General features: G+C 45.4%; 1 protein-coding gene across 1 annotated transcript in view; it reads right to left on the minus strand.

The window, feature by feature from the left end:
• prmt3 (protein arginine methyltransferase 3) overlaps window positions 1-12,689 on the minus strand; it is a 114,771-nt gene that overhangs the window by 42,300 nt on the left and 59,782 nt on the right. Inside the window, exon 12 of the mRNA XM_083652581.1 lies at window positions 3,689-3,876. Coding sequence (XP_083508707.1) covers window positions 3,689-3,876 — 188 coding nt within the window. The remainder of the gene's footprint in view (window positions 1-3,688; window positions 3,877-12,689) is intronic.

Here is a 12,689-nt window from a genome sequence, read left to right on the forward strand (position 1 = left end):
TAGATGAGAATCCATGTACTTTGGGCAGAGGAGCTGTCTATTTTTCACTGGAGGGGAGAAACTATCGATTGCAGGAGTCAAATTTCATTATATCAAGCGCTCCCCTCATTCATCACACAGCCACAGAGGGGCGGAGCACACACACGCTACTTAGCAAATAGGCCAACCTGGCAAAGAAGTGCATGATGCGTGCGGGACACGGGACAGGTGTGGGACACGGGACGGGTGTGGGACACGGGACGGGTGTCGGAGACGGGACGGGACAGGACAGGACGGCGTATCTGTGCAGGTTTGTTCTCGTTGACCCCTTTTTCCCCCAAGGCAGTTCCAGGGCCAGTGCCTAATCTTGAACCAGTTCTTTGCGTTTTGACTGCCAAATAACTGCCTCTAGGTCAGGAAAACTGCTTTCAGAGTGGCACCAACTCTTTGCTGGACTAGAAGAAAGAACTGCTTATGTTGGGGGCTGGGCTAATGTCAGGGGCTGGGGGCGGGGCTAAGATCAGGGGCTGGGGGCGGGGCTAATGTCAGGGGGTGTGCTAACATCAAAGGGCTGGGGGCGGGACTAACATCAGGGGATGGGGCGGGGCTAATGTCAGGGGCTGGGAGTGGGGCTAACGTCAGGGGCTGCGGCGGGGCTTACCTCAGGGGCAGGGGCAGAGCTAATGTCAGGGACTGGGGTGGGGCTTAGGTCAGGGGTTGGTAGCGGTAGATTCCCTGTCTACCAACACGAGGGTCGCAGGTTCGAGCCCCTGTGTTGCCTCCGGCTTGGGCGGGCATCCATACAGGCACAATTATCCGTGTCCGCAGATGGGAAGCCGGATTAAGGTTGCTGCACTAGTGCCTCCTCTGGTTGGTCAGGGTGGCTGTTCCGAGGGGAGGGGAACTGGGGTGGGAGGTGGGGGGGTGTTAGCGTGATCCTCCTATGCGCTACGTCCGTGTGAAAAGAAGCGGCTGGCGACTGCACATGTATCGGAGGAATGCTAGCCGACAACTCTCCCCAGAGCGGCAGAGGGGGGTGGAGCAACGACCAGGACAGGTTGGCAGGGGGAATAAAATAAACAAAAAGGAGCCAACACCAGCACCAGGTTCCAGTTGGTGGAAAGGGGCTACTTGTGATACTGTGACTGTGTGTGTGTGTGTTTGTTTTATCTCTCTGCGTAATGCGTGCTCTCCCATCAGCTCAGTGAAAGCCACTCTACCCGCAGGGGGCTGAGAGTAATGAAGTTTCCTTAAGAGGAACTTAAACAAGGATTAGACAGATCAATCACGCAGCGCTACACTACTGCTGCGCGCATACACACACACACACTCACGCGCACACACCTACCTCTAGGGCCCTATCTTTCTCTCTACAGCTCATTCTCTGTCTATATACCCTAACAGCCTGGGCCCCTCTAACTCTATTTCTCCCATTTGTAGTGCAGGTGTGCATTTCTGCAAAAGACACACATTAGACCAACATCAGTTTAAAGGTACAAACCCCGTCTTTATTTGTCACAATGCACCAATGCATGCACATACATGTACGCATTACACACACACACACACACCAGTGGTGTAGTCTACCTTTTTTCAGAGGGTATACTGACTCTGACTCTTACTTCCTGGAACTCTTGAGAGTAAAAAACTGGTCCATTGTAGTGAATGGAGATGTCGGGACTCTTCTATCTACACGGCTCTGGCTTCAGCTATCAGCTTCATCTTGCTTCTTCGGTCGCTATTCTCTCTCCTGAAGATTTGTTTACCAACGGGTAGAAAGCTCTCTCTCTCTCTCTCTGCTCAACGCTGTAACACCATTTTATTTTGAAATTCAGTAGACTTTGCCATTTCCCACGGATATTGTCGCGTTTTTCCTTCATGGCTTGACAGAAAAAGTCTGCCTTCACACGCCTAGTCGGCTTGAAAATAGAACTCACGCCAAACGATAACATCGGCGCAGCTCAGGCGAGGCGTGGGTACACGTGGTTCACGTTGAGGCGCCCTGTGTACACAGCCTCATTGACTAAAAAGGACGCCTATTTGTGCGCTTTGTAACGCAGGGTGAATTTTATGAATGGAAAGTGAAAACGATACGTATAGCGCATTTCCCAGTGCGCATACGCAAATCTGAGTCATTTCGCAGTGTGTATACTGCGTATACCTGCGTATCACGTAGACAATACCACTGACACACACACACACACGCTTAGAGGAGCCGTGAAATTTATCCTCCACATTTCTCCCACCCTGGCTCGTCCTCCTCCATGGTTCAGGCCAGGAGCGCTGGGCAGCTGCAGTGTGAAGCGTCCGGGGACCAACTTCTTCCAAACGCCGCTGGTCAGATGACGACCTTCTTGCATGTGTTTAGTGAGGGTCCATAATATGGACATCAATATGGACTCACTCCGTATTGATGTTATATGGAGGAGACCCCAGGGGAGCATGGGGAGAACATGCAAACTCCACACAGAAAGGCCCTTTTTCCACGAGATAGCCCACCTGTATCTGTAAGCACCTTCTTCTTCCTCGTGTCCGGCCGTCCTCTATATCAAGTCTTTCCAGTGGTTGGCGCAGGCGAGTGCAGCGGCATTTGGCTTGGCCAGGTCATCTCCAGTGCATTTTGGAGCATAGCTACATCTCATGATGTGTTCCATTGTTTGTGGTTCGCCGCACACACATGCATCAGAACATGTTAGTGTCCATTTTTTCATGGCTGCCTTGCAGCGTCCTTCGCCGACCCGCAGACGGTTCAGTGTTTTCCAGACGGCCCAAGGTTGGTCATGGCCGGTCGCTAGGCATTCGTCTGGGGTGATGCCTCTCTCTGTCCATTGGGTTGTCTGGCTGCCCAGGCTGTTCCACTGGTTATGCCACTCTGTTAGCACCTGTTAACTGTGCTTACAGATGAATTCAATGTATTTGTTCTGTATGACCTACTGCACATTTTGTACTTCTCAAAACCCCAATAAACTAAGTTGTGGGGGAAAAAGCTCTGTGTAACTCCGGTACTATCTTGGGTTGAGCATTTTTCTCCATGATTAAACACCAAAAATATTTGAGTTTCTGTTTTCTGTTGCTCCGATAGAGAGACACTGGAGAATTGTTTGTTTTTTTCTCTCTCGCTCTCTCTCTCTCTCTCTCTCTCCATTCATTCAAACACAATTGTGCAATCATCTCTATCAGGGCGACTGATAAGAGGAATTTGTAGATTTGGGGGTTTTATCATGTCCGGGAAGCTATGCAAGCCCAGATACTAGCATAGTTCAACATCAGGAAAAAGAGCAGCAGCTCGAGATGCATTTTAGTTGTGGTGTCCCATGGCCGCCATGTTGTTTGAGAGGCTAAAGTTCTTCAACCTTGCGAGGCAGCTGGATTCGCGCGAGATCACACGATAAATCCATCTCGCCACGGTCCAATCTATGGGCTTGAATCTGGCCCACCAGTGGTTTGCACCAATCAGCGTTCAGAGGGCAGCTATGGGCGGGACTTAGCTGTGACGGCAGCGAGAGGCGGGCCCTGTGATAGACGTGATAGACAGATGGTTTATCCAATCACCTGCCAGGTATTTTTTGAAATTGTACGGCCCATTGAAACCGTTTCCGGAGCGAGTTCCCAGATGGTTATGTGAAACAAACAAAATGTGTTATTATTATTATTATTATTATAAGCATGTGTGTGTGTGTTACTACCTGTATGACGTGTGTGTCAGTACCTGTATGACTGTGGGTTCAGAGATGAGCGTGTCGGCGTTGACCACTTCCACCACAGCCTCCGGCACCACAGCCTTCTTCATGCACGCCATGTTGAAGCCGTACACGTCATCCCAGAATGCAATGCGGTCCTGGTGCTTCTGTGCGTCTCCCAGCGCCACCAGGCTGATGTTGCAAAGGTCTGGATAGACTGGGGAGAAGAGAGAGAGGATGGACTGTCACTGTGCTTCATAATAACGGGCAACAAAATCGTTATTGTCGGCCTGCCTGTCAAAATTATAAGTGACATTTTCAAGCTGGACCCTATTTTTTCCATTATTCTCCATCATACCGATCGAATCTGACAAAAATCTCGTCAAGTGCATCCCTATAGAGGTGACACCTTGCCATGTTTTCTTTTCTTTTCTTTTTTTTTTGTCATTTGTTTTTCTCCCTTGTTCCTGTTTATATTCTGTTTTTGCTGTAACTGTTGTTAACCTCGGTTAACCTCGTCGGGAGCAGTTAGGGGCTCAGTGTCTTGCTCAAGGAGAGGCACTCCGGGAGGAGCCAGCCTCGAACCGGGAACCTTTCCGATTCCCAGGCGACAGCTCTACCTCCTGAGCTAATGCCGATAGATAGATAGATAGATAGAAAAAGACCTCGCATAAGCCCTCTAGGGTTTCTTGTCTCTTACCTGCACAATATTTGCATATACTTGTATCTTTTGTTCTGTTATTGTTTTTACTGTGTGCAAAAAAATAAATAGAAAAACACCTCAGCTGTGGGTTTTTGGAACATATTGAAGGTAAGGAGTCGCTATTTTGTGTGTGAAGCAACTCCACTTCCCCAGCAGCACATACATGAGTCGGTTCCATACAATTCAAGTGTTTGGAGAATTATAATGCATGCCCAATTTACACTCTATACTAATGAAGCATCAAATTATATTTTCTGATGTGTATTTTTTTTTTGCCGGTAAGCAGCAACAACTAATTTCCAGTTTTTTGAAGAGGCTTTGCTACAGTGGCAGGAGGGCCTTCAGCCTCGGGACGCTCTGGCGTTTTTGAATCTCTGCAGTGTGCACTCCGCAGCTGCTTACTTTGTTTCACTCAATTAGGGCTGCCACAAATGATCATTTTGATAATCGACTAGTCACCTATTATTTTAACGATTAGTTAACAATTACTCAATCGCTCCGATTTAGCCGCTATAGCTTCTAAATTTAGCTTTAAGTTGTTTTTAGGCATGTGCTGACTAAAAATAAAGACAAGCAAGATGATAATTGACTCAAAAATACATCTTTTAATGAACCGGCAGCAGCTTTGGGGGAACAAAAACAAACGAAAAAAAATGTTTATTTCAGCTCCCAAAGAACATGCGATGACGTCGATTACCCATTTTGGTAATTGACGTCATCGCGAGTAGTCCTACACTCAATACCATTCAAGAACCTATGGAAGCCCGATCACGCCACTCCATAAAATAAAATAAAATAAACTACTCACTTGTGGGGGGTTTTCTCCTCGCGCCATTGTGACTAAATCCCCCTCACCACCACCCCCCGAATTTTGACTTTATATATCACAATTCTGACCCAGATTCTGAAGTATTTCCAACAATCATTTAACCCAGGTCTGGGTACAATACACTCAAAATGACCCAGGCTGTCTGCTAAATACTGCACTAGAAATCCATATAAATAAGAGGATCGAAAATGCAAATGCATTAATGTCCATATTATTTTGGAGGCCGCCGCATCTCGAAAGATGTAGCTTCAACCTGCAGAAATACCGTAAAGCCAAAGGGTCTGAGAGACAGGCAAATCAATTTAGGGATTTATTTTCCTCAAGGCAAAAAGATAAGCACATTAATCATAACTAAAGGACAGGGCAGAAAATCAGGTCGGAGAACTTCTCCTCTTACTGCTGAGATGAATTGAATATCACCAGACTTTAATGGTTCTGAGATGAGAAAGCATTAGGAGATGTCTTCACATCTTGTGGGTGTGGAGCTCTGCATCCGTCTTTGAGCGTCTTTGAGCCCTGGAAAAGCGCTATATAAGTCCCATCTATTATTATTATTATTATTATCCATTTCATGAAGCCGTTGTAATGAGAGGATCCATCACATGCTCGTACACCATGAGCTGATGACCATCTTGTCCTACTTTGAACACTCCGTACTTACTTACAACACTGGTGTCTAGTTTGTTTACGGCTGGGACCAGTGTTGGGGGTAACTCATTACAAAAGTAACATTTTTACATGTGATATATTACTTTTAGCAGTAACTCAGTAATATAACTTATTACCAATAGGATTTCAGTAGGGCTGTGGCGATTCACTTATCTCCCGATTCGATACTATCACGATTCTTGGGTGCCGATTCGATTTATATTGCGACTCTTAAGTATTGCGATTCTACGATTATTGCGATTCGATATTACGATTTATTGCGATTTTTGTTTATTTTTTTCTTTTATTTTTTCAGTTTGTTTGCTTTTTTACACTAGATTAGAACATGGGAAAAGTTGAATCATACACTAGAGACTGTATATTATATATCATGAGTAGGGCTGGGCGATATAGTTAAAAACAGGGGCGGACTGGGATCATAATTCAGGCCGGGCATTAGATACCAAGCAGGCCAGGCCGATATGGGCCGACGCGCGTGAAATTTGGGCCGTTTGAAGCCCAATTTGGGCCGTTTGAAGCCAGATTTGGGCCGTTTGAAGTCCAATTTTACAATGAGATGCACCCACTTTAACCCTGCAGTGTAATTATTACTTCAGACTAACTAATAAATAATAAAACCACTAGTAAACCAGTAGGCGGCGCCTGGCCTGCTGTTCAGTGAGTGGCCTGACTGCAAGCACCAAAAAAAAAAAAAAAATGTTTGCGATTATCGATTCTGGAATAAAAGATCGATTCAAAAAATCGTGACATTAAAAATCGCGATACTTAGGTGAATCGATTTTTTTCCCCCACCCCTAGATTTCAGTAATATTATACCAGTTACTTTGTCAAGTAACACACGTTACAAATTGAGTTACTTTTTTTTTATCAAAGCATATATATTTAAATAAAGATACAATCATTTCCTAATCAAATTGTGTGTTTTTTATGTAAATAACCAATATAGATGATAATAACAAAGGAAAAGGATAACATTTAGAATTTTGGACGGTTTACACTGACATCAAGACAATTTAAAGTATTTTCCGGGATGGTTCCAGAGTGGCGATGTCATTCTGCTACTGCTGTTGTTTAGGTGAAAGTAATGCAAAAGTAGTGTCATAAGTAACGGGTTACTCTACACAGACAGTAATATTGTAAAGTAACTTATTACTTTCAAATTAAAGTAACTAGTAATGTGTAGTATATTACATTTTGAAAGTAACTTGCCCAACACTGGCTGGGACACACCAGAAGCATCTCTGAAGCAGTGAGTCACGGAAGCGTCGAGCAGGAGCCTTGCCCCTCACACCAGAAGCGCTCTGTTTTGCTCCGTGCCTCGCTCCGTTTTCGCCCCGCAGCCGCTCGCGTGACGCGTAAAAAATACTGTAGGTCCGATGCCGAAAACTCTCGCTGCAGCGTCGCGAGGAGAGGAGGCGCATTGCGGCCGGTGTGATCGGTCTCCCCTGTTAAAACGTTGACTGCCACTGACGTATTAATACGTAAAAAAAAATCCAGCGGTTCACTGCCATTGACGTATTAATACGTAAAAAAAAATCATTTTTTTTTTTTTGACGGTGCTACGTGGATCAATGCCCCCCGCGTCTCCTATGGAGATATTGGAAGTATTGAATGTGTATAATCTATTTTACCGACCAGCTAGGTGGCGACGGTCCTCTCCCGACAGAGAGAAAGTCAACCAAAAGCAGCCGCCTCCCGCGGCTGCTTCCTCCATTCTCAAGGAAATGGCTTGGCGATTTTACAGTCAGAAACGAACGAGCCTCATTCTCATACTGTAGGCGGGGACGCTTTCGCGCTGCTGCGGTGGGGGGTTCCAGAAATGGACTGGGTGAGCAGCATAAAGCCTAGAGTCGCACGGGGCTTCATCGGGGCTCTCAAACCCAAGAGACGAGTGAGACCTATCCACACTCGCTGCCAGGGAGGGAGGCTGCTCAAACTCGCTGCCAGGGAGGGAGGCTGCTCAACTCGCAGCAGCAGCAGCAGCAGCAGAGCACTCGCTTGTGACAAACGCAGGCTGAAAGCCACTAGACACGCCCACGGAGGGAGGAGTTGAAGGAGAGGGCGTTCGGAACTATATTGTTTGGATGTCTGATCTCTCACTGATGCCAAAAATAAATGGTTAAAGTGACTGTTCTGCCTGTTTGATTGAATTTCACAAAACTGCGATTATCTCAGCTTTCACTCTCAGACGCTAAAACCATGCTGTACTCAACGGCTCCCCCTCCATTTTCTCTCCAATTGTAAATGACCAATTTTTCCCCCTGCTGCCCCGGTCGCTGCTCCACCCCCTCTGCCGATCTGGGGAGAGCTGCAGACTAGCACCATGCTTCCTCCGACACATGCACAGCTGCCAGCCGCTTCTTTTCACCTGACAGCGGGGAGCTTCACTGGCAGGACGTAGCAAGTGGGAGGAGGATCACGCTATTCCCACCAGTTCCCTTCCGCCCCGACCGACCAGAGGAGGTGCTAGTGCTCTCTTCTTTTCCTTTTAAAGTTGTGATTACAGAGGACATTTTCTTCAAAGTGTCTATACTCCTTTTTCCCCATTTATTTTCACCGGTTTGGTCATGGCGGGCACAACTCCTCCAAACTCCATTATGCCCCTCACGTCCTCGATTCAGTCCGGTTTGGGGCGCTTCTCCAAGTTGAACATGACTCAAATTGTGCCACAAAACAACACACTACGTCAATGTCAGACAGAGGGAAAAAGGTAGCGCTTGGAGCAAACTTTACGTTTGCCGGTGAGTAATGTTTACTTTTAAACACAGCCGCCGTTTTGGCCGACGCTTTTTCAAGTGCAAGCAGAGCAATTGGCAGCTTTCTCGTCTTGTCCATTTCTATTTGAGTGTTTCCCCTTTATTACTTCAGGTGGGCTTGCTAATGCTAATAAGATAGCTGTATAGCCATGAGAGTGATGTGATGCTCCTTGCACCCTTTCAGCTCTCTGTTAGCAGCAACCATATTCTGAAGTTTGTGCTCGTGACAAGAACATAATGAACACACGGTTCCATGGTAGAGAAAGTGCCGACCAGCTTACAGTAGATGGATGACTGCTACAAAGGAACATTGTTTCATTGTATGTGGTGTGAGGAGATGACTAAATTCTGGAAGGAGATTTCACATGCAATATATGATATGCTGGACATAAATCTACCTCTACAACCTAAATTGTTTATACTAGGCATATATTTGTTGGCACAATTTCACCCCCGAAAAAGAAAAGACTTATCATTTTTTTGCTACATGCTGAAACGCCTCATGGCTTTATTGTGGAAGAATCTAAATAGACTGCACTTAGGTCAGTGGCTCCGGGTGATGTCTTCAGTTCTCGCCTATCGATGGAGAAAATAACCTATATTTTGAAGGGTAAAAGGGAAATCTTTGATTCCATATGGGAACCATTTATTTTCTTAAATACAGATTTGTCTGAGACGCTACGAGAGGTTGAGGAAACATGCGATGCTTAAAGGAACACTCTGCCCATTTTCAACCAGCTTTGTATCATTAGAACATCAGTAGTAGATCAGAAAAATGTAAACTGTTTTGAAGTCTGTCATTTAATTTGACAGTTATTGAGTGTTAAAGTGTGGACCAGCGACATCACTGGCCCACACTAACTCAAATTAATAACTCATTAACTCAAATCAACTCTCAATAACTGTCAAACTAGATGAATGATGAATAGTTTGACAGTTATTGAGAGTTGATTTGAGTTAATGAGTTATTAATTTGAGTTAGTGTCGACCAGTGATGTCACTGGTCCACACTTTAACACTCAATATCTGTCAAATTAAATGACAGACTTCAAAACCGTTTACAGTTTTCTGATATACTACTGATGTTCTAATGATACAAAGCTGGTTGAAAATGGGCGGCGTGTTCCTTTAAGTGATGAGTCGAGTTTGAACAGAGAGAACAAAGATTTTCTTTTCATGTTTATTCGTTTACTTTTCTTCTATGTATTTTTTTCGATCATTATTATTATGATTATTATTATAACTGTACATTCTATTGGCTTCACTCATGTCTTGTCAGCTTTTCAATATAGTCTTGATGTTTCTCTATTTGTTTTACTAATGTGGAAAAATCAATAAATATATTGTTAAAAACAAGATGGATGACTGCTGATGAAAATCACCTGTAAATGAATTTGAAGCGTGATTTTCCAAAAACGCTTAAAAAAAATCATAAGAGTGGTGTTCATTTGTGAAGATTATCTTGCTGAACACAAAGATCACAGTTTCATCAGCTTATGTTAACCGCGGACGTTACCAAAATCCCTATACAAAAAAACCTATCTACTTCGAGACGAGGGAACCAGGAAGTGTTAACTTCCAGGTTCAGGACTAATTCCTGCGGTACTCCACTGCCCCTTGAGGACAAATAAAGTTAATTCAATTGCAACTTCATTCTACACTGACACCGGTCAACTTCACATTTAAGATGCAACAACAACAGCCATTATGAATCTCTTATTATGACATTACACCAAAGAGTCTATTGAATAAACACCATCCACGTATTCAAACGAGCATTAAACATGAATCTTAATGTGTTCTCATAGTGTTTCCACATCTGAATAGGTTCCTTGGTTCCGTGGTTAATATGCTGGGCGATTAAGTCCAAGCTGAAATGCTTGAAGCCATTGGTATTCCTACTGTGAAGTAACATTAGCCATACACACAGCCAACACATAGGGCTAGGGGGCTGAACTGGAATCTAGAATACATTGAGTGGGCTTTATCAAACTTACAAAACAAATTGAAAAACAGATTTATACATATTTAGTGGCAACAACAAAAAATCACTGATACATTTTCACCTCATCTACATGTGCACATAATGCTCACGACAGTACACGTATCTTAGGATCATGATAATGGTAGGGCTGGGCGATTAATCGAATTTTAATCATGATTACGATTTGGTCTGTCCACGATTATGAAAACAAGATAATCGACATCAAACGATTTTGCGGCTCTTGTCTCTCTCGTTCTGTCTTGTGTTGTAAATCAAACGTAGTGTATCAGCGTAAGAACTCTCATGGGTCTGGCGTCGAGACTAGGACTCTACTAGATGAGCCTCCCCCAAAGACAGAGGTCTTCAATCCTGGTCCTCGGACTCAAACGACTGCTGGTTTCATACCCTACCACGTTGCTAATGACATTGCATTCCCAGGTATGGAACAACGGATTAGAAGGCTGGATTGAATGAAAAGCACGGGTTGCTCTGGGTTGAAGGATCGAAGACCGCAGAACCTAAGAAGTCTTTCACAGGGCTTCTGTGACGCAGCGGACTAACCGCTAGTCCGCGCGCACCGCCGGTTTGACGCGTCACCCCACGCCCCCTCCCCATCCATCACCCGGGGGTTCCTATCTTTAGCTCCTCTTAAAACATATAACAGCTTCCGACGAGCGCGCATTTCAATCTATTCTCTGTGTGCCGTGTGTTGGCCTGGGACGCTCCGCTCGCGCAACCTTCGACACGTTAGACCGTGAAGTGCGTGAATGGATGGTGACAGCTCGGTGATGGGCAACTCACGGCCTCTCATTATTGGCTGAAGCGCTCCTGTGACCCTGTAGGTGTCACCATAGCTAATGACGACACGCGCGCGCACAGAAACGCAGCAGATTTGTCACTTCATTTTACGCTGATTACTGAAGCAAGCGAGTAATTATGAAGGCCAGGTGAGAGGAGGGGGGTTAGAGAGGAGGGGGGGGAAGAGCTGCTGATTGGGCAGAAATGAGACAGGGCCGTTTGAGAGACGCACTGAGAAAGAAACGGAGAGACGGAGCGATGAATAGAGAGCCAAAGTGGAACGTCACTTCCTGCTTCAGCACTGTACCAGAGATTTTCATCCGCCATTTATTTTCCCATAGAAAATGCTTATAAAATGCTTATAAATCCTTATAAAATGCTTATAAAAAGAGTTTTACTGGTTCAAACCAAGCGGTTCAGATATATTTAGAAACAGGAGATCACACATAACATTTCACTCGGACCAAAACATTAAAAAAAATTGCGGATTTGAAGAAAATATTTTTTCAATGTAGTTTTTTTAAGTTTTGGTCCGAGTGAAATGTTCTATGGTCTCTCCCGATTCTAAATATAGCTGAACCGTTTGGTTTGACGAAGTAAAAACATTTTTTATAAGCATTTTACGAAATGTCTATGGGAAAATAAATGGTGGATGAAAATCTGTGGCACAGTGCTGAAGCAGGAAGTAGGCGGTCACTTTGCCTCTCTATAGGTAAAGGGATGGGTGGTGAAGGGGGGGGGGGGGTGCTTTGCTGTAGATGGTGAACGGCAGAAAGATGGAGAAGAAGGGGGTGCGCGGGCGTCCCCAGATTCATGGCTTTGACATCTGCGTCCTTCTCGACTCGCTGCCCGCAGCCCGTTTGTCATCCCCCCCCCCCCCCCTCCTCTCTCCCTCTCCCCCATTGGTCGGCTGTGAAGGGAGCGGCGGGGGGGGGGGGGGGGCATGGGAGAAACCAGATCCCTTCTCCCCGGACACGGTGCTGCACCGGGCGAGCGGGGACACATTTAAGGATGAAGGGGAGGTTAATGTGGTGAGGAGAATGAGGGAGCGCTGTAACACTCGTGTAATGTAGCTTAAACACACATACAGCGGCAGCACCCGAGGGCTGGGCTAATAACTCACACACACACACACACACACACACACACGCACGCACGCACACACACACACACTCAAAATGTGAAAAATAAAACTGACTCATGAGCAGAAGTTGAGAAAAGTAAAGTGACAGCGTTGGAACTAGGACTGACCTTGGGTAAAGTAATACAAATGTGTACATTTACTTTGCAC

This window comes from Poromitra crassiceps (assembly GCF_964638095.1).
Source record: "Poromitra crassiceps genome assembly, chromosome: 16".
Lineage (NCBI taxonomy): Eukaryota > Metazoa > Chordata > Actinopteri > Beryciformes > Melamphaidae > Poromitra > Poromitra crassiceps.